Genomic DNA, 22,789 nt, shown 5'->3' with positions numbered 1-22,789 from the left:
AGCCAAGAAAATTTAGCAAACTGCAGGTAGAAATCATCAAAGTTCTTCAATGTCTGGCTTCGATGAAGTTTGGTGCAAAGAGACACAAAACTGAGAATGCAACCGATTTGGCTTCAAAAATGTTTTCATCTCTGTGATGTTCAGTTTTACAAAAATAAATAGCTAAAATAAATAAAGTCTGAGATACTGAACAACTCAACATCTCAACTCAAGAGTGTGTGATTATACATGCAGCTTACTAACAGTGTTATTGTTACTACTCCTCTTTTGTATTAGCGAAATTTGCCTCATATCTCCAGTGCAAATCTAAAAAAGCAAAAATGTGTTTGCTGATCAGAGGTCAAACGATGACAAGTTTTTTTTTGTTTGTTTGTTTTTTGTTTTTTGCTTGAACTAGCCCTTAGAATAGAAACATTTAAAACACAACTCTGACACAAAGGTAGACGGACAGCCACACATACCCACACAAACACAGTGAAAGTCTCACACCAGGTGTGAGAATGTAGGTCTGGAAGTGAAGGACAAGATCCAGCACCTTTGAAAGAATTCTGCATTGCTCCCATAAAATAATAAAAGTGCTCCCTCTGTCACTCTGAATGGAGCCAGAGAGTAAATCAAAGGCATGAGGGAAAACAAGAGATCAACAATTGTCTAGTCCTGTACATTTCCTCCATATAACGAGTCTTGCCTCTGTGTCTGTGTGTAGGCTAAAAAAAAGTCAAGGTTAATATAAGCAGGAAATAAGTGAATACACATTAAAACAGACAAACAGCCTTCTTTTGTCTTGCAAAATACATTTATCTTTAATGCAGGTGTATTCTATTAAAGATAAACTCACATTACACATTCAGTGAAAATATAATTAGGAACAATGTCAGACACAAAGCATGCCTAGACTTATTGACCAAGGTGTCAATTTGATCAAATATTCTTTTAAGAAGTATTTGCTAAATTTGTGTACAGAAAAACAAGAAGTAACCCTCACAAAAAAAGTTCCCTCACAATACAAAATATGAACAAACAGCCCAAAAAGGGCAAAGCGCTCACAGTGCAAACAATGTCAGATTCTTTGAATTGGGAAGACAATGCAGGGTCTCAAGGTTTCTGAGGTTTGAAAATTAGTTCCAGTGCCACTATTAACATGGTGAAGTAGAAGACTCAGCAGGGGGTCGAGGGTGCTCCAAGAGCCCACTTCTCGCTGAGGAAAATCGGACTCACGGAACAAAGGCGCGGGTCAAGACCTTGAGGCCAAGCAAAAGCCGGAGAAACTCGCACCACTGAAAGCCCATATAGCTGCAGCTCTGAAGCTCGTGGCCTTCAGGCTGAGATTCAGGCCTCTCTCAGCATTTATTACATGTCATAAGCGAGATGACGTCACCCTATCCAACTCGACAGAACAACAGTCTTGAGACGACCAATTCTGACCGTTTGCATTGCAAGCACTCACCTTTGCCCAGCTGTGTCAAGGAGATGGAGGAGAATAAACAATGCAAGGCAGAGCTTTCCAACACAATGGGATTACAACCTAGCACTCATAAAGCAGCAAAAAAAAAAAAAAAAGTGGGACAACCAATATTTTAATATTTCCATTCTTGTGCTCCCACACAAAATAATGGCCAAGGGCAATATTTAATGACAATTAAATTGCAAATATATCGAGTACAGGAGGGGAGAAAACCTTACATTTACATTGTACATTAAACTTCTTTCATTCTAGGGATATTGTTAATTCCTATAACATACAACAATGAACCACATAACCTTGTGATCTCTGCAGGCTGCGACACATAAATCTGAAACCAATTTAATCAGTAATGGACAGAACCCAATGTACCAAAGGCTTTTACAACTACACTTTGTGTTTATTCAAGTTCATTTAATATTAATTTGGATTTCTGAAAATAACACCCAATGAAAATTTTTCAGAAAGAAATTAGATAAAGAAACGTCAAGCAGGCTCATTGCTACAGTGTAGCTCCTCAATGAAGAACAAACTAATTGAGTTGTAGCAGGAGTATGAATGCCCTTACACTGTACATTTAAAAAACTATCACAACCAAACTGATTATGGAAAAATCAATCCTGAAAAAAAAATCAATCTTGAACCTCCAAGTAAGGCCTCCATGTTTGTTTTGCTTTTGCTATCTTGTAGTAAAGGGAAAGCATGTTTTTTGTATGAGTTTCGATGTTTCCAGTTCAAAAACTAGCCGTTAGCGTGCTTCCCATAAGTTTTTATTAGGCAGAAAAATCAGTGGGGAAAAATGTGAGATGCCACATCTTAAATCTCTCAGAATTTTAATTTTAACTTATGCAGTATCCAAAGCTTAAGATATCATTTGCTCTGGTTTTATTTTTCATTCCTTTAACTGGTTTGAGGCCTGAACTCTCAGCTGTACTCATGAACATTCCTGATCAGACATTGGTTTTAAAGAATTTTGAGTAAAATATTGCTAAAGGTCAAAGAATCTCTGGATTGAGACGCAGGCGAAATGGATTCAGGCTGTGGCAACATTCCCGATTGTAGTCCAGCTTACAGGAAAGCTATCTGACCTCTGAGTGTTTACATGGCACAGAAGATAAAAAAAAAAAGCAGTATGATCACATTTGACTACTCTGTTTAAGGGGAGTTTCATTTTTCCTTTAATCAGAACTTCTTTTACGTTAAAAACCCCTTAATCCTTTCACATCATGAACACATTACATGTCAAATGAACCAAAAAACATGCCACTATTGATCCAATACTTCATGACCAGGCTTGCCTCAGGACCATTAATGTAATCCATCTATAGCTTGCTTTTCTCTGCCTTGTATCTGTTGGAAGCATATGCACTGCCCGATCACTAGCATTCTTCCCCTCCCTGCATTAGACTCCAGGCCTCACTCACTGGATATTTTCTCCAGCTAGTGTACACAAAAGGTTTATTTTTAACCATTCCACACATTAGACAACAGAGCACAGCTGACAGGCCCAGAATGAAGGAGCCATTACCTCATCACAATAGAGGGGGAGAGGGGATGCAGAGACAATGGGGCGAGGGGGAGAGGAGTCGAGGCCACTGAAGCTCACACAGGCCTCGCACAACTCTATTTGGCCCTGGAAGGCCAGCAAGATCGAGAGAGATGTAGTGCTCATGCCGACTGGGCTGGAAGTGGAGCTCGGAAATGACTTTAGCCAGTGGAGTGGAAGGACAAAATGAGCAAAGGCTGATAAATCTAAAAAGAAAAAGGAGATGTTGCTTTTTGTAGCAACAAACCAGAGTACCAGAGTTTGGTACCTTCGGAAAGAAAATTATGATCCGATTAATATTTCACTTGTATGGGATCTTCAAGCACACTTTTTTATAATTTAAACAAAATGTTCTTTCCTCACATTGACTGGCCAGCATTTTTATAAACCAAATTCAAAGCCTCTGTCAAACTAAGCTTGAGGACAAAGGGCTTAAAGGTTGGGGTCATGCTAGACCCCACCACCCCACCCGGAATACAGACCTCTGCCCCTGAACTCTGACCCTCCTGGCATTGTGTAACTAAAAATAATAAAACCTGTTCCAGCAGACGGTCCTGTTCTGTGGGTTAGATGTAAGCTTCACTTTCTTTGCCTGCTCGCTCTTTCTCTTTCTTCTCGAACATTTAAATCAAGATTACGCCAAGATTACGTGGGATTCTGCTGGCAGATGGTGCTTTTGCACCGTGCTTAGAAGAGCTAAGAGTTGGCTGCACCACTTTCTCTTTCTTAATGAAAGAAAACAAATATTACTGCTTTCAAACGGCTTTGGGGGATTGGATCCAACGAGAAGGCATATGACGAGTTTAAATGTGTCGACTTGCATCTAAGTGTTAATCAATAACACGTCGAAGCACATGGCCAGTGTTATTACCAAAATGGAGAAAGTGGCAAGAGGTTTCATGTGGTAGAACAAAATTATGTAGAGCGCTGCATCCCAATCTGACGAAAGAATGCAGACAAAAGAAAGCTTTTACATTGTCTGCGAAGTCCTTTGTGCATGTGACGAGAATGACAGTGGTGTGTTCTGTCCCGTCCTACAATCTGAACAGCTCTGGTCCTGACCACTCAATGTCACCCCCACTTGGCTTTTCTAAACTTTGCCTGTGTGACAGAATTCTTTGCTGATCAATAATAAAAAAAAGCCTTACTATGAAAGCCCCTGGAAGTCAGCTGCCCCCACCCACATTGCTCTTTGACCTTACTGAAGGCCTGACTGAGCAAAAACACTGCTTTTCCCATGAGGCCCCTGGAGGCTCCTGTTTCACTAGGGCAATGAAAGGGACTACTGTAAATAATGGGGGCCTGTTTGACCCCACCTTTGTCTGCAACGAGACCCCTGCATCCACTCTACTGTAACATAGCCGACCTCTCACAATGGAGGCTCTCATGGCTCCGAGACCCCCAGGCTCCCAGCACTATATCTACAGAGGTGGGATTTAAAGCCAGGCAGACCCGGACCCTGAGCTCCAACACTTCTGTGCTTTTCTACACGATCGATTGGCCAAAACTTACTGCAGAGTTCCAAATCACCAACACTGAGCCAGAGGTTAAACAAACAGCTCTATGGCATGGTATTAGTGCTAAAATGGGACGTTTTAACTGTTTAAAATTAATAACACCAGAAACAATCACATTATACAGGCAAGTTGTGATGCAACTTTTACCAATAAGAAACTGGGAGTCCATTTGCTTAATCTGTGACAACAAGCAAACTGGTTCTACAAGCTTGTCTTTTGTCCTGCCCACCATTTACCATCAGCACCCGATGCCATCTGTGGCAAATGCAACTGGTGATGGTGAGCCTCCATCCCAGCCAGAACTCGCTGAGGACTTGTGTGTGTTTGTGTGTGTCCATGTACAAGAAGTCAGAGGCTAAGTGAAATACTTCCTCACGCTGAAGCAAGTGTTAGGGTACAGGAAGCTGAGGCCCAGAGATAAGACATGATATGGCGATAAGGCACAAACACCTGTTAAGGACTTCAGTTTCTATATACAGTCAATGAATGAAAGACCCAGAATTAATGTGACTTTCCTTCACTGCGGAGGTCAAACAGGAAACTCAGGGCACAAAATCACAAGACATGGCTACAGAGGATGGCACGCTGGGGGAAGAAAACATGGAGACTCTGCATCACACTATGCCTAATGGTGTACGGCGCCTCCTGACAGCATCATCTGTATCGCCCTGCCATGGACACAAACAGCAGAAATGATGCGGTTTGAGTCATGACTTGTCACAGCGGGCTGCACTGGTGATCAGTCCAGTAAACGAAATGGCTTTTGGACTCCAGACAGCGAGGGAACATAAAATACTTCAGCCTGAACTGAAAAGAGAAAGCTCAAGTCCCTGTAACGCGTCAATAAAAATCCAACCCCTATTTTCAGTGACAAGTCAAAAATGGGTGAGCAATAAAAAAAAAATAAAAAAAGGGGTAAGAGCTATATTCATTCATCCACAGAAACACATTTCGACTCGTGTATACTCACTTTGGATTTGAACAGGTCATAAGAATGATAAAGTGCAGACCACAAACAATATGGCTGTATAGGAGCATCAGAAAACAACAGTGGCATGGTTTAAAGATTTGTCGAATATTTCAGTTTTACATAATGGTCTTACTCTTATGGATGATAAAGTGAGCCTTAACGGTTGTATTGTTGACCACGTAATGACCATTTGTACTGAGGGAAAGAGAAAGAGCCTGCTTCGGGCATAAATGAGAGCAGTGTGCCTGGTGAAATCATCCCTCGTCTATTGAATTAGACGCATTATGAATTCCATAATGTAAGTGTTTCGAACCCCGTCACTCTCCCAGGCTCAGTCTCCTAAGGGCATGCCATCCATCATCCAGCCATTCCTACTGGCAGTCACAACGGGTGCCTCAAGTCAGCAAATATATAAATTAATTATGGTTTTAAGCTTCATTCCACACTTTATCCAACTGATCTCCCAGGATTACAATGCGGCTTAAAACATACCACGCGGATTTGAGTTTCCTTACTTTGTCCATTGAATGCCGCCTGCTCAAGATAATGCCTTGAGACAGAGTGAGGCTTCTTTGCGCCAAACCAAAAAAATAGAGAAGGAAAGAAACACTCCAGTGCATGGGATACCATATATGAAGCAACACCAATATTGTTTTCAAAGACTACTGAACCAACACTAGGACAGGTTTAACAGATAAACAAGCACATGGAGTTCTCCTACCTGTCCCGGCTGTACACAAATCTATTGTGATGGGTATTTTATGGCCCCCTTCTTAGCACACTTGTATCGCTCTATCGGGGGCCCCTTGCCAGTCTCTGGCACCCTATTCAACAGGCAACAAAGCAGCTAATTAGAGCCCCTCTTGGTGGAAGCCCGTGGAAGGCTCTGATTTGATACTTCCAGGGGATTCCGGAGCCCCAGCAGTGCATTCACACAGCCCCCATGCACGCTTGGCTTGGCTCTTTGCTCTGGCCCTTCATTGTGCACGGAGCTCAGCAGCGCATTAGAATCACCGAGGGGGAACCGACATGTCTTCTTTCATGTGGCAAGAGCCAGAAACCAGATGCTAATGGGAAATTGATGGGATTAAAACACTGTACTTTGCCGGAAAGAGGAAACTGCTGGCTTATAAAGACCACTTGAATGAAAACACTTTCATAAAGCAGTGAAACTTTTCCTGGAAATAAGTAGAACACAGGGATGCTGGTCATTTTCGTTGACACAACTTTAAAACACGAGTAGGTACTTAAGTACATTGTTTGAGGACTTTACCTGCCATATATTTCTATTATTACAACATATTCATAATGGCCACACATTTAGGACATCTTCCAAAATGCACTAGCTCATTACTTTACATTAGGTTAGATTACTACACTTTATATTCCCACACGTTATACCAGGCATAGGCATCAGGATTACATTTGTAACATCACAAATTAACACCTTTTTTAAACTAAACTAATTTACACAAACGACCAATAATATAAAAATTCCCAAATTTTTGTCCTAGACTGTTTGCTCGTAATTTGTGAACACGGTGAATGCAGTGCTCTCGTTCAGGATGTCAGCTATTTTGAACATTTCAAACCACATCAGTCTCTTACTGCTCCACCTGAAGAGATCCTGGATCTGATTGACATACCAAAAAAAAAAATAGAGTTCTTTGGATAATTAATTCGTTTTAGCTGCTTAATTTCTTGAACTTTAAATCCTCTGTAACAGGGAGCACAAACTGTTATACGGGCCTGCGAAAATGTTACGGGTTTCCCCAGAAATTTGAGTGGCAATATAACACGTGTGAGAGCTAAAAAGTATGAAAAAGTGTTGTTTTTTTTCTCTTTTTTCTTATGTGAAGACATCTGAAAGGCGGATAGATTTGACTTGCCTCCGCTTTCCTTCCCTTCCTTAACGAGGTGCATAGCAGAACAGTAGCCTATCTAAGAACCCCGTGGTGACAAAAGAGAGTTCGACTAAAGCCTCCTTAAGCCGAGCTTGCTTGATGGGTAGAGGGTCAGACGCCCGTTAACCAGTGGCTATTCAACACCAGTGGCCAGGTGAGGGAGGGCTCGGAGCAAGCCAAAATAAAATAATAAAAAAATAGGACACAAGGCCTCCTTCGTTCTTTACGCCGCCCTGTTATCTTCGCTAGCCTGTGCTCGCTTCATCTCCATCGCTATGGCCACTGCTTAAACCTGATTTCTGTATGTGTGTGTGGTGAGGCAGAATGGCTTTAGATGTTCACAGAAGGCTTGGTGTGCCACCTGGCACCGTCCTGGGCTCCCAGCACTCTGCTCGGACTGTAATCCCTTCATCTCCAGTTGCAGGCTGCAGATAAGGAGACGGCTAGTGAAAAGCACCTCGGTTAGAAAGCCCTGTGCACAACCAGCCTGTCTCTCCACTAGGGCACACGATGCTTATCGCTTTAATAAGACGAGGCTGCCTTGTCTGCCTATCTGCATTTACTTTTACTTGGTATTCATGCCAGACTCACTCACACTGCTTCTTATTTTGTAAAGCCTACAGTGAGTCAGTGACACTTTTATGTAAATTTATCATCGGTGACAATAAAAATGCAATCTTTTTTTTTTTTTTTTTTTTTTAAAAATCACAAAATGGAGCAAGAACAAGCTACTTGTTGGAGAGATGCTCTGACACTCGTCCTGTGCTGTAGTAAAGACACGTGGTCCAATTCATGTGATGTAACCCTGTGATAATTCTTTAATCGATACATCTCACTTCTCGTCAGGGAAGACAGAAGCCAGATCTCAGATCAGAGGGGTGCCGGTGTAAATCTTTACAGTTCAACCAAGGCCTTTTAAAGCCTGTCCATAATTGGGTGTCCGCCAGCGGACGCTGTATTTGGGTTTAATAAACAAACGATAGCTACTTATAAAGCACAGCAAGACATGTAGTTTTATTAGATAATAAAAATCTAGAGCTTGCCAATTGTACAGAAATATAGAAGAATCTTCCTATTCAGTAGGAAGTAGTTTAGTTTTTCCATGATGTGCAATGATAGAATCAAAGCCTGTGAGAGGGATCAAATAATAAAATCACATACAGCTATCAAATGGAGTGCCTGTGAGTGCTCAATACATTGATGAATTAATAAAAAAAATTTTAAAAATAAAAAGACTTTGGAAAAATAAAAAGACGACTTAAATCCGACACAGATACCTGCTAAGCAAAACAATATAATGAGCAATTAAGGGTATCTGATTGGAGAAATTATCTGCAAATAAAATGAAAAAAGAAATTAGAATTAACATCATGAAGGCATGTCTTACCTCTTCATAATAAATTAATATAAAGGGTTCATTCTACAACCCATTTTCTCCTTTCCAAGGCAACCTTTCTGACAAAAAAAAAAAAAAGCAAGTCAGAATGAAGCTATTTTAATTGGCCAAGCTGAAAGTCACATAGGTTTAATTATCATCATACTCAATTAGCATATTGTTAAAGAGTTAGGGACTGTATTAACTCAATCCAATCAGCTGGTGAAAGGCACATTTTACACAAAACAGGGCAGATAAATGGACAAACTTTAATGGCACCTTTATAGGCCCTTGGAATTTCAAGGGCTCTTTAAGATGTTGGCTGGGTGTCCCATTTGGCCATGTTTTCTCCAACTGATTATGGAAATCAACTAGTAAAAGACAATACCTCTGTGGGAGACTGGAAGAAAAACTTGTGGGCCAAGTTTATGGAGAAGGTGCATGATGTCCTGGATATGAAGAGCATTATACTGTCTAAAAGCACACAGTGAACTAAATGCACCAAATCTCTTTTTGTGCAAATGGTGACTATAACTTTTACAGCCAAAGTGTTGGACAGCAGTGAGTGATCGTTATAAGCCACATGGTCTGGCTTCGAGTGCTGCTCGGAGTCACAGTTTGTTATGCTGTTGCGTGAGCGTTGGTGGTTTTGTGGTGAAGCTCAGCTGCACTCATTGCCTCTCTCACATCGCTGCAGCCTGACGCTGGTGTTATCTCACCTCACAAGCTCCATGAAGCTTATCGGGCCAATCTGCTCTTGGTGTACTGGAGAGGAGAGTGCAGGATTATCAGTGCCTCCGATATTCAAAGATAAGACCGGGCTCCTGTTTAAACACCGAGGCTAACTGGGGTGCTAGGTGCATCCAGGAAGCCCGGGTTGGGCCTTTTAATCTGCGGAATCAAACCGTTTATTCATGCAACTGTAAAGGTCGTTATAAAATAATACCACATTAAGATCTAGCTGGTGGAAGAGCCAGTTACGTCAGTTAATTGAACTCAGGTTCTATTGTACCGTAGTGCGAACGTCCATTGCTACTGCACTCAAGTTTACAAAAAACCAAACATGCACGTCGGACCAAGTAAACCTAATCTATTTTCCAGCACTAATTATATGTATAAGCATATTTAAATGCAGAATAAGTTAGCAGCTACAGTGAGGGGAAAAAAGTATTTGATCCCCTGCTGATTTTGTACGTTTGCCCACTGACAAAGAAATGATCAGTCTATAATTTTAATGGTAGTTGTATTTGAACAGTGAGAGACAGAATAACAACAAAAAAATCCAGAAAAACACGTCAAAAATTTTATAAATTAATTTGCATTTTAATGAGGGAAAAAAAGTATTTGACCCCCTCTCAATCAGAAAGATTTCTGGCTCCCAGGTGTCTTTTATACAGGTAACGAGCTGAGATTAGGAGCACACTGTTAAAGGGAGTGCTCCTAATATCAGCTTGTTACCTGTATAAAAGACACCTGTCCACAGAAGCAATCAATCAATCAGATTCCAAACTCTCCACCATGGCCAAGACCAAAGAGCTCTCCAAGGATGTCAGGGACAAGATTGTAGACCTACACAAGTCTGGAATGGGCTACAAGACCATTGCCAAGCAGCTTGGTGGGAAGGGGACAACAGTTGGTGCGATTATTCGCAAATGGAAGAAGCACAAAAGAACTGTCAATATCCCTCGGCCTGGGGCTCCATGCAAGATCTCACCTCGTGGAGTTGCATTGATCATGAGAACAGTGAGGAATCAGCCCAGAACTACACGGGAGGATCTTGTCAATGATCTCAAGGCAGCTGGGACCATAGTCACCAAGAAAACAATTGGTAACACACTACGGTGTGAAGGACTGAAATCCTGCAGCGCGCGCAAGGTCCCCCTGCTCAAGAAAGCACATATACATGCCCGTCTGAAGTTTGCCAATGAACATCTGAATGATTCAGAGGACAACTGGGTGAAAGTGTTGAGGTCAGATGAAACCAAAATGGAGCTCTTTGGCATCAACTCAACTCGCCGTGTTTGGAGGAGGAGGAATGCTGCCTATGACCCCTGGAACACCATCCCCACCGTCAAACATGGAGGTGGAAACATTATGCTTTGGGGTTTTTTTCTGCTAAGGGGACAGGACAACTTCACCGCATCAAAGGGACGATGGACGGGGCCATGTACCGTCAAATCTTGGGTGAAAACCTCCTTCCCTCAGACAGGGCATTGAAAATGGGTCGTGGATGGATATTCCAGCATGACAATGACCCAAAACACACGGCCAAGGCAACAAAGGAGTGGCTCAAGAAGAAGCACATTAAGGTCCTGGAGTGATCTAGGCAGTCTCCAGACCTAAATCCCATAGAAAATCTGTGGAGAGAGCTGAAGGTTCGAGTTGCCAAACGTCAGCCTCGAAACCTTAATGATTTGGAAGAAGATCTGCAAAGAGGAGTGGGACAAAATCCCTCCTGAGATGTGTGCAAACCTGGTGGCCAACTACAAGAAACGTCTGACCTCTGTGATTGCCAACAAGGGTTTTTAAACCAAATACTAAGTCATGTTTTGCAGAGGGGTCAAATACTTATTTCCCTCATTAAAATGCAAATCAATTTATAACATTTTGGATGTGCGTTTTTCTGGATTTTTTTTGTTGTTATTCTGTCGCTCACTGTTCAAATAAATCTACCATTAAAGTTATAGACTGATCATTTCTTTGTCAGTGGGCAAACGTACAAAATCAGCAGGGGATCAAATACTTTTTTCCCTCACTGTATGTCACTAACAAAGAGCTATTGGAGCAAATGGTAAACTGCCACTAAATTTGTTGAGACATAAATAAATAAAGCCTAAATAAATTAAGATAAAGCACAATATACATGAATTTGTCTATGACTGAAATGTAGCCAGCTTCAACAGACACACTTTCTATGCAACTGTGTGTTCTACGGTATATGCAAGGAAAAAAAAACTAAGGGGCACGCCATTAGAGGAAAATAAGCAGTGATGGAGAGGTGCATTATGACCTGGCACAAAGAAAATTGATCGAAATAATTCCGACCAATCTAGAATGAGTCTAGAATTCAACGGCATTGTAGTAGAAGAGAAAAGTATCACATGACAATACACAATTTTCTAAATACACAACGTGCCTCACTAGAATTAAAACACCCACACCAAATTTAGGCAAGATCAATGGTGTTGTGTGTTAAACAATTTAATCATTTTCTACAAGAATATCAATGCTGGTACCAACAAAAAAAAACAACCACCAGTAGATCATATCCTTATATTAACCAGTTTCCTGTTAATGTCATATAGTTTTACTGACTGGCTAAAGACTGAACTATGATCATTTTATGCAGTTATGATGTACATTGAGTGTCTTTGGTGCAATTAAAAGTCTATAAAGCTCTAGTTTAACATGTTCAAGCCTTGAAATATGGTTTAGGACACACTTTACACCCTTACTTAAGATGTTAAGCTCAACTGGAAAACAGGACTGACCTAAGATGACCTTTTGGTTAGACCATATGTGAAACACCAAGAAAAGAACTTTTAGTGCATGAGCTTTCACCTGAATTGTTGCTATTCTCTGCAAGCTGATTATTTTCTTATCAGGAGGTTATTAAAATATTCCACTAATCCTGTCTCTGATGTCATGGCACCACAATCTCTGCTTTCCATAGCAAAATAAGTCAAGAACTGCAAGCAGAGACTCAAACTATGTTGGAAAAAAAAAAAAAAAAAAAAAAAAAAAAAAAAAAAAAAAACTGCGATACTGCTGAAAGAGAGCTGCGATTTAGTCCCGGCAGGAAACCACGGGTGACTGCAAAACAAACAAACCCTTTCATTTTAGGTAATCCAGAGTCGTATATCTCTCCCTGATTCCGTCACATAACTCGTGAGGTCCATTCCAGCAGGCCGTCTCCTCGGCTCTCGCTTCATCCTGGACCAGATCCACATCACACCGATTTGCCCGGGGCGCCATGACATAACTCAGGGCACGGCTGAATAAATGGACCACACTAAATCCACGCAGTAAGCGAGTACTTATTTATACACATGCATACGTGTATATGGTCCCGTGCCATGCCTGGAAACAATTATAGCTAATTACGTTGACCTGTTTGTGCAAAATGAGCTTTCAAATAGAAAGATTTTTTCACATTTGGAACTGGTGATGGCAGGGTCCCTGGCACAAGACGCTGGGAAATAATGTGTAATTACTCACAAGACCCGTCTCCCTGCGTGCCGCAAGCTGTCAGGAGTACAAGCCTGTAAATAGCCTTAGAAAACAAACACGGCCGTCTCTGTCACACGACAAAATCAGCACTTGCATTCAAAAAGGAATCGAATTAGGATTCGTGCCTTCACTTGATATTATGGGCAATAAGAGAAGGAGAGAAACGGCAATTAAAAGAAGCCTTTTAAACACCACAGCTGCAGTAATGAATTCTTTTCTATAGGAAATGATTTCCGTTTCAAGAATAATGGAAGAGTAAATATTAATTCAAGAAATGACAAAATGAAAATGCCTACTTATATACTGGTATGTAATGACAAGGATAAACACCACATTAACCTGTACTGAAATACATGTAATTCAGTACTACTTACAGGAATTCAAACCAGTTTTATTTATCCGGGATCGTTTTCTTTTCTAAACACACACCATGATACACCTTCAACACTCAAGCTCAATGAGTCAGCTCCTCATGATTCACTCATGCACCAACAACTTTTACATCACGCAAGCTTGTCAAGTGTTTTTTTTTTCTCTTTCACTAAAAACATGTTTAAATGTCATTGAGAGTGACGCAACCTCAAGCTGGTCCTTATCTAATAAATATTTCTTTATTGGTTAAAATCAGCTCATCTACTTCCCTGTTCCCAGCCATACTCTGAAAGAGGTCTGAAACTGAATCTTAGACAAATCTTGAACTTTACCCAACGTGCATTCCAGCAGATTATGTAAAATCTCAACTGACTCAGTAAATAAAACCACTGAAACCAAGCGTGTTGAAAAAAAAAAGCCATTCAGTCAGCAAGTGGCACCCAGACAAGCGCTTATGTAAGCAAATCATGAGGAGAATCCATGTGAAAGAATTCTTGGAGGAGAAGATAAACACTACTAAGTTATCAGTCTTCTATCTCTGTGCAATTTGTATCGCATTTGTGAAATTCTAGTTGGTAAAAAGCGATGCTGCTTGTGTTCCCTGGAACATAAACACGGTGAACGCTCCAAAACCCAAGCGTTGAGATTTCCATCCCTCGACAGCAGCACCCCCTCCAGCTATGCTGATGAGAAGCAGAGGCCAGCCGAGTGGCCAAAAGGTTACAGCGTGGAGGCTGGCCCAGGCCCTGCGCACAGCCCTCATTTCCTGATCTGGACACTCGGCCCCCCTCTCATAAACCTAATAAAGGCTGTGGTGGGAGGCTCGTCACTGGCCACACGGTGGGGGTCAGAGGCTGGACTGCAGGCTGCTTCCCATTAACCAGGCTTCTCCCCAGGTGTTGCTAATGGACCCGAGCAGCGCCTCTCCAGGAGCTCTCACAGCCACTAGAGCAGGCCTGGAAATGATCAGGACTCAAAGCTGAAGCTCCACCTCAAGCAGCACGCGCGCACATGCGCGCACACACACACACACACACACACACACACACACACACACACACACACACACACACACCACTCACAAGACCAAAATGAGGCATTTCTGCTAATCTTGAATGATGATTTTAAAATGTACGCTAACCCAAAGTGTGGTCCATGAAGCATAGGGGGTCCATGAATTTTTAATCACAACCCACCATTATTAAAGTTATTATATTTGAGCTTGTTTGACTAATCCCTTGAATGGACTGGGTTTACACAAAACCTCAATAACTCACAAACATGTAGCCAAAACCTAACCACAAAAAAAAGCTCAGGAATAAAAAGCTATATAGCTCTAATGGATAGAGGAAAATATTATTAAATTAAATTAATGTTCATGGAATAAATCTGTACTGGGAGGGTCCATGAAATTTATTTTACGTTTAATGGGATCCCCAGCTCTGAAATTGTGAGAGCTCCTGCTCTAAACTATGTAATTATGTTAAAGAGTACACACTTTCGAAATGTTTTTTCAGATCATTTAATCTGAGTAATTTTCCAAGGCTTTAGAGTCCTCTTACGAGCTATAAACCTCCTTTTGTTTCATGTTTTGTTGTGTTGATTTGAATTATCGCATTACATATCACTACATTATATTTTACATACACATAAAAATATATACACCTTTTAATACTATTTTTATAATAGCAAAATTTTCCCTCGTTCTAACCTTTTTAGTGCCCTATAAAATCTAAATAATTATATTATATTATATATATATATATATATATATATATATATATATATATATATATATATATATATATATATAAATAAAACACAGCACTAAAATATAATCATTCCCAGCTGCTAGTCAACAAATCATTAACCCTCCAGTTGTGAAAGAATAGGTTTATGGTTTCTAAATGACTTTTCTGTCTTCAAGTCAATCTGCAGAACGTCTGAAAAACATCAACACTGACTCCTTATTTCGTCATTCCTTTGCTAAAGGATAAATATATTCATGTTTGCGGAAGATCAATTTCCTGTGTTCATGAGGAACTTATATTTTTATACAAGAAAGACCTACAAGGATAAATTGGTTATGTATTAATGCATTACCTTCACTGCATGTAGTAACGGAAACTGACCTCTAACATTAAGATAAGCAATCAGCAGCCACCTTTGTAAATGATCTTCAGCTGGCAGCTTCCTTAACCTGAGATCTTTAATCAAGGAACTTACACATGCATATCTTCCGTTTCTTCACTTCACTGACCAACAATACTAATCGTATTGTGGTAGTGCATGCACCTTTCCCCGAATTAAAATAATGAGGTGAATTGAGGTGAAGACTGACAAAACTCCTCTGTGTCAGTCAAGATGAAGAACTAAGCCTGGAAACTTTTGAAACACCTCCACAATGCTCTGAAACATGACAGGAGATGATGAGTATTAGAAACCACTCACCTGTGCTGCTCCACAGCCTCGTTGTCGGGCAGTTCGGCACCGCACACGTTGCAGCGCTCGTTTTGCCCGCCACGCCCATCAGGCTTCATGCCAGCTGCTAGCTCGCCCAACTTGTTGAAGAACTCTCTCTGAATGAAGCTCTGTGGCAGGAGGCTGCTGTAGGCGCTGAAGTCCATGGACATGGCCAGAGCTGGAGACATATGCAGGGTCGAGGCCATGGAGGCAGGCATGGAGAGCAAGGCCTCACTCTTATGGTTGGGTGGCAGGCCGTAGAGAGAGGCCAGGTGTTTCTCGGTCATACCTGCCATACTTTCCAGCCCCATGTGGCTGGCCTCGGTTGGGTGATCTCCTCCCCCATCCTCACGGACATACTGTAACCCACGGGCACTGGTGATTACACTGCTTCTAGTGGGGGTACCAGGCCCATCACGGCTCTTATCACCATCACTATTGCGGTCTCCGTTGCTCGAGGTGCTGGACTCCATGGGTCTGGGGCTCTCACGACCATTAGCGTCATCCACCTGCATCATCTCAGTTTTGATCTCTGGCATTATAGAGTGAGGGTTGCCCTGTAGGTTCTGATCAGTGCCCAGGCCATGCTGCATGCTGTTCTGTAACAGTGACTGGCCGATGCTCATCAGGCTGTCCACTGCAGCTTTGGTTGGGCTCATCGTGGAGAGACCGAAGGAAGTGGAGACAGATGGGCTCTGATCTATGATGCTGGACAGTGCCAACGCTTGCTGGGCAGTGGATATATAGCCACTGTCCTCAATGGAATGCTTCTTGGAGCTGGCAGTGCTCCTGCCATGCTTCCCTTTGTGCTCGTCATCCTCCTCTGTACCGCCATCATTCATATTGACCTCTGCATCGTTCTCGTCTGAAGACTGGATGGTCTCCAGGATCTTCAGACATTGCTCTTCAAGATACTCTATCTCGAGTATCTCTGCTGCGTACAGCAGGTCATCCAAGTCTTCCACTTTTGCTTGGAGCGTGGCAGTGTAAGCATACTCAAGAATCTGTTGGAAGGTCTTTGGTGAGAGAAAGTCAAGGGTATAATGCTGGCTGTTGCGGTGGAAAAGGATCTCGAACATCTTGCTGGTACAGGCCAGCACAGTCCGGTGAGCATGGAACTCCTGGCTGTCCACCATGATGACCACATCACAGAGCGTGCCGGCCAGGCGCATCTGATTGGCCTTGTGCAGCAGCGCAGTGGGGTGGTTGGGGTTCTGGAGCTGTATCATACCCATTTTAGTCAGATCCATAACGTCTCCGTAACCCGCCAGGCCAATTCATGAGTCTCGCTCTTTCCACTCAGCAGTCTGTTCAGTTATCTTTGTAAACAAGATAAGGTGAGTCTAAAGAGAGAGAGAGAGAGAGAACAAGAGAAGCCACAGTTAAATATAATCAGGAATGTGTATTACATGCTCTTCATTGATCCAAGTTACAATGTATCAGACTGTTGTTCTGTAATTTAAAACTCTGACACTGATTGTCCAAACCTGTAAGATTCACATATAAACTCCAGTAACCGGTTTTAGGAAATGTCAGCTCTCGACAGATCTAAATCTCAAAGCTTCACAGCAAATCCAAACTACTGTAAATTACTACCCAAACAACACGACCTCTGTGTTCCAGTCTTGCAACAAGGGTGAAAATCACCACCTATGCCTCGCAAAGAGCTAGTCAGCCCCAATGCGAAGCCTGAAAGTGTTGCATTAGCACTAGGAAACCCTGCCTGTAATCACTCTTTTGTTTTGGTGTTCGAAGCTTGCTTCACAAAGCCCATCAACAGCCGCCTGAAATGAAATGGCATCTTATTCAGTATTCGCATCACAGAGCGGGATAGGGAGCGGAGCATGGAGGGTGAGGCAAGCTGTTGCCAGGAACAGTTGGAACAGAGGATGTCACAAAAGCTCTGAGTGGCAACAACGTGCCCACCTAAAGCTGCTTTTTAACGCACTAAAGCATTAACGACTGCAGCGCAAAGAGCACAACACAAAGGTGTTTGGCTTTAAAGATAACATTATGAATAAAGCACCATATAGTGGATAGGCCACAGCGTGTCTACGTGTAGACGGGCAGTTTGGGTGTTTTTTTTTTTTTTTTCGGGGGGGGGGGGGGGGGGGGGGGGTCATTTCGATGTGAAATAAAGGATCATTTTTCACACCTGCATAAGACATAATAAATCATTTTAACACATGATGACTACAAGATTAGTCACACCAATATTTCTACATAAGACAACTCAAAGGTAAATATTGCTCTTACTATAATATATATGTGTATGTATGTATGTATGTATATTATATATATATATATATATATATATATATATATATATATATATATATATATATATATATATATATTTATTATCTCTCTCTCTCACACACACACACACACTCACAATGTGTGGTAGCCTCAATCTTCTAAAGTGTAATCACTGTTTAAATGTTAGGCTCATAAAACTGATAAAACGCATCCAATGAGAAAGATGGATTCAACCATCGCCCCAAAATACATTATTAATACAGTATAATACATACTATTATTTTACATGTGTCTGCTAATAATTTAAGCTCACGTCGCATGTTATTTCTTGTCCAGCCAACCTACTCTGAATGAACACACCGAGGAAATGTTCTTAACTTCAATACAGCGTAATATAAGCAAGAGTAAAGAGTCGCGTGCGCCGATGCGGAACGCTGCAAAACGCGTAGGTCACAAGCTGCAAATAAAACAATCAAAGAAACAAATATACGCTCGTGCATTCTTTGGAGTGAAAGATCATTGACTTGTTAAACCGCACGTCTCCATAAATTCAGGGTGAAACGGCAATCAGCGCAATTGAGCCGGAGCGCAAAACGATGCACTGTGCGTGTGCGCGCAAAAAAACCCACCAGCAAATAATCAGATAACAACCTTTGGAGTCCTACGAAACACGTGAGTCCAATATCTCAGCTATTGTGATACCACCGAGTCTACAAGGCGAATTAAAGAACACGCATGCAGCAGGTCGATATTGGAGTTTACAGACGAGTTACAGACGAGTTTCGGCTCGCAGGTGATTCTGTTTAAAGCGAAATGGCAGCTCACGCGCGCACTGTACGAAAATGACGCCGTTACCTGCATGTAATCAGTCAATCAGCATGAAAAGCGTTCATTAGGAATTCATTAAGAAGAGATAAACAGTTGCCGAGCACACATCGTGAGTATGGATGATGCATAGAGGTCTACTCTGTGAAAAGTGGGCAATAATAATAATTTACTTAAAATAATAATAATAATAATAATAATAATAATAATAATAATAAAATACTCGTGCAGTGATTTAGTAATTTGGGCATGTGTGTGCAACAGTGAGGCTAGGAGGAGCAGTGTAATCACCGATCTTCCAAACAAACACTGTCAACATTACATCTGTGTACGGGTGAAGCGTGGCAGATGAGCGCCGACTGTAATATGCATCAGGTGCTTCACTGACAGCGGTGCCACTTGTACTTAAAGCAACTTCCTCGCCTGGTCTTCTCTCCGTTTCAACACGCCGTGTCCTGCGCTGTCGCTTTAAATGGAGCGAGCAAACAGGCGAGGAAGTTGAGCTCAAAGCGTGTTTTGTAAGCAAACACGTTACATTTCGTCAAGCACTGACGCCAACAACACTCCGACTTGCGTTGCCAACCCCCCCCCAAAAAATACTCCAGCTTTCCGGTAAGCCGTGACCATGCCGAGCCGCGGTACCGCTCCCCGCTCCCCCTCCGATTACTCACCTGCAGGTCGCTTGCACGCGCCGCTTCCGTACAGGGCTCTTATTGAGGAGACTCGTGCATACAGAGCGCAGTTCACAGTACCCGCTCTCGCGCGCACTGACTCCCCTCCGCGCGCGCCTCAGCAAATCAACGGCGCGGTGACGTCAGCGGCCGCTCGCCTTCATTAAGCGCCTCGCGCACGAGCGCTGCGAAAGCGAGACACCTAGGGGGGCTGCAGAGGGGCTGCAGAAATCAGGCTGCAAAACCTAGGGTCACATCCAGCTAGTCTACTACTACTACTACTACTACTACTAATAATAATAATAATAATAACAACAACAATAATATAAAAACAATAATAATAACAATTTTTGTTTTATTATTATTATTATTATTTTGTGTTCAACGTGTATTTAGTTTGTAGCACATTTTATACAGTTTGTAAACAACAACAACAACAATAATAATAATAATAATGCAGTATTTATAAATAAATACAAATATTTATTTCTAAATGTATACATAGAAATTGAATTGTCATTTGTTTATTTATTTATTTATTTATTTTAACTGATACTAAGTACATTTAAATTGATATTTTTGGGTGATGTTTATTTTATGTATTTACTTTTAAGCACACTATGCTGCATGTTTATATATTATATATTTTTGTTCAAATAAATAAAACAAATGCAAGTAACTAAATTGTTACGTAAATTAAAAATGTATATATTTCAGATTTGTAATAGGTGCTATATACTAAAATGATTGTTTAAAAAATATTGGAGAACATATTTTAAATAATTATTATTGTTGCTGCTGTTGCTGATGCTATTACATTTCATTACCTTTACCAACACTTGTCAGAGACCAGACTACAGATCTTTACATCACAGTCATTTTGATGTTTAAAAAGTTGTCACAATTAAAACACACACACACACACACACACACAAAAAAAAAAAAAAAAAAAAACACACCACAGATATGAAATAGGTGTTGAGCAGAAATCAAGATTAGGATGAGTCTCCTTTGGTTATAACAATTGAGTTTCATTATTGACTTTCTTTAATAATTTTCCTGTTTTTCTTTCTTTCTTTTTACAGATACAGCACATGCTCCATAAATCCTGGGGCAACTGTCTCTCCCACCTGTTACATTTCTCTCCTCTTCACTCACCTGTACACAGGCTTAAAAATGAAATGTAAAGTTTGAAAATGTGTTTCACTACAACAGGCCTGGTAAAGTTTCACCCAGCTTCCTGCCCATCTGGCATAATCAGGGATAAAGAAAAAAATAATCACGACTACAAGCTGCACATAATCCCTGATTTATCAGGGATGAACAAAACGAAAGCAAAATGATAATTCTGTACTGTACTTGACTTACTGAATCTCAGTGCAGTCATAGGATTTAAAATCTCTTCATGTTTGAAGCACATTGCAACACAGAGGCTGCTGACAGATGTGCACAGTTATGTCTTTGTTAGTGTTTGACCACACCAATGTATTGAGCTAACCAAGGGATGGAATATTCTCTTCATTGCCAACTTCAATACAAAGCTTCTTTAATTGTACAAGTAGACATGATGATGATTCATACCCAGGAGTAATAATGATTATTAAAGATGTACTCTGTAAGACCATAAATGGCAGATCAATTACATGTGGTATACATCTGCTGTCCCTCTTTTGGTCCATCAATGACAAATACTCTCCAGATGAGAACACGTTTTGCTTTCACTGTTCCTCGCCCTTTTACACAATAGGCAGAAGAGGTAGATGTGGACCTAACAGTTGACTTTTGAGCTCCTGCATTGAATAGGCTCTTTTTACACTCATATAATCCCAGTCATGCCCTGGGACTCGGGGCCCTGCCTCCATGACCTCTGACCTCTACCTCTGACCTTGGCTAGATTTCCTCCTGTACAAAACCCCCTTCCTTGTGACCAGTAAAAGATGCCTTTTCCAAGCTGTTAAGCACATACACTTAAAAGCTACCTTTAAAGTTATTACATCAGGAATATACAGGCTGTTGGGGTTAATGTTGGACGAAGTGTGTATGGTGTACGAAGTGTGTATAGGAATGACAGCATTTAGAACATGGAATCATGTATTAGAAAGAAAGTCAGACTAAACTAAGACAACAACATTATGCAAATCCTCAAGACCTCAATTTAGATTTCATGATATGTATGACATTTTTTATATACAAAACCATAATACACTAAAAATGTTCTTGTATTTCAATTTGATTGATGCTTTTGATTTTTGGTACGTGAACAATAAACACCATATGGTACCAATATGCTGGAACCAGAATCTGATGGAAATGTAAATCATACCATGGCATTATGTTCTTCATGGTGATGACAATAATGAAGATGCTTCACACTGTTTAATAGAAAAATGCTTTCATTACAAAACACATATATTTTATTCAGTCAAGGCAATATCACAGGTTTATACCACAGTGCTGTAGAATTCTTGTTTCTGATCATTTTCTATAACAGCAGATCTGACAGTAATTGAAATCAAAATAAAAATATATTAATGTACCTGTTCTAATACATTACCGTTTCTATAGTAACAGTTTACACAGGGAATTGTATGCTGGACACTCAACATAAATGGATGTTAAAAAGATGGTTTTCTGTAAGGAGTTGTTTAGTCAGCATTTATGGAAGGAGTCGCCAGTGTCAGCAGTCAAAGGTAAAGCTATTTCTTTGCTTTTTCAGACATGGGAACGTATTCAGGACAGAGGGCTTTTCGATTTCTCAGTACATAAAAACCTGCATCTTATTAACTTCAAGAGCGAGAAAAAGGAGAGGCAAACATGAAACTAGCTCATTTCAAAGACATTCCACAACATTAAATTTAACTACAAATAGATAAAAAGTACAATATGAAACAAAAATTTTGGCAAAATGCTATGGTATTAGAAGAATAAAGCACTTTGGGATGCTCAGTTATAGGAAAATAATCCATATTGGTGTGGTAACAGTAGCTCAGCTTCATCACACCAACAAGTCATTGATAGTTTTCTTATAACAGCACACCCCCAAGTGTTTTATTCCTTACATAATGTCTTCACCCTGCCTATTTTAGGTTTATGTTTAGAATCACAGGACAGGGTGATTTTTAATAAAATTACAATGCCCTTTGGAACTCTAAATCTAGCTCAGATTGGCCCACCCAACATGTGACATCTGAATGA

General features: G+C 40.9%; 1 protein-coding gene and 1 long non-coding RNA gene across 3 annotated transcripts in view; one reads left to right on the top strand and one right to left on the bottom strand.

The window, feature by feature from the left end:
* zbtb16a (zinc finger and BTB domain containing 16a) overlaps positions 1–19,714 on the bottom strand; it is a 111,218-nt gene extending 91,504 nt beyond the window's left edge. Inside the window, exons 1-2 of one of the 2 annotated variants that reach the window (XM_017492930.3) lie at positions 19,595–19,714; positions 15,828–17,182 (exon numbers count right to left, since the gene is read on the bottom strand). In XM_017492930.3, coding sequence (XP_017348419.1) covers positions 15,828–17,089 — 1,262 coding nt within the window. In that variant the 5' untranslated portion in view covers positions 17,090–17,182; positions 19,595–19,714. Of the gene's footprint in view, positions 1–15,827; positions 17,183–18,749; positions 18,874–19,594 lie in introns of those variants that run through there. The other variant, XM_053687701.1, reaches the window with a different exon arrangement.
* On the top strand, positions 18,900–21,822 carry LOC108279033 (uncharacterized). The gene is made up of 2 exons (XR_001815445.3): positions 18,900–19,035; positions 20,680–21,822. It is a non-coding gene; the product is annotated as an uncharacterized LOC108279033 (long non-coding RNA).
* The last annotated feature ends 967 nt before the right edge of the window (positions 21,823–22,789 follow it).

This window comes from Ictalurus punctatus, chromosome 18 (genome assembly GCF_001660625.3).
Source record: "Ictalurus punctatus breed USDA103 chromosome 18, Coco_2.0, whole genome shotgun sequence".
Lineage (NCBI taxonomy): Eukaryota > Metazoa > Chordata > Actinopteri > Siluriformes > Ictaluridae > Ictalurus > Ictalurus punctatus.
Note: the sequence above shows the minus strand (reverse complement) of the source record. Positions and strands in the feature narration are given on the sequence as shown.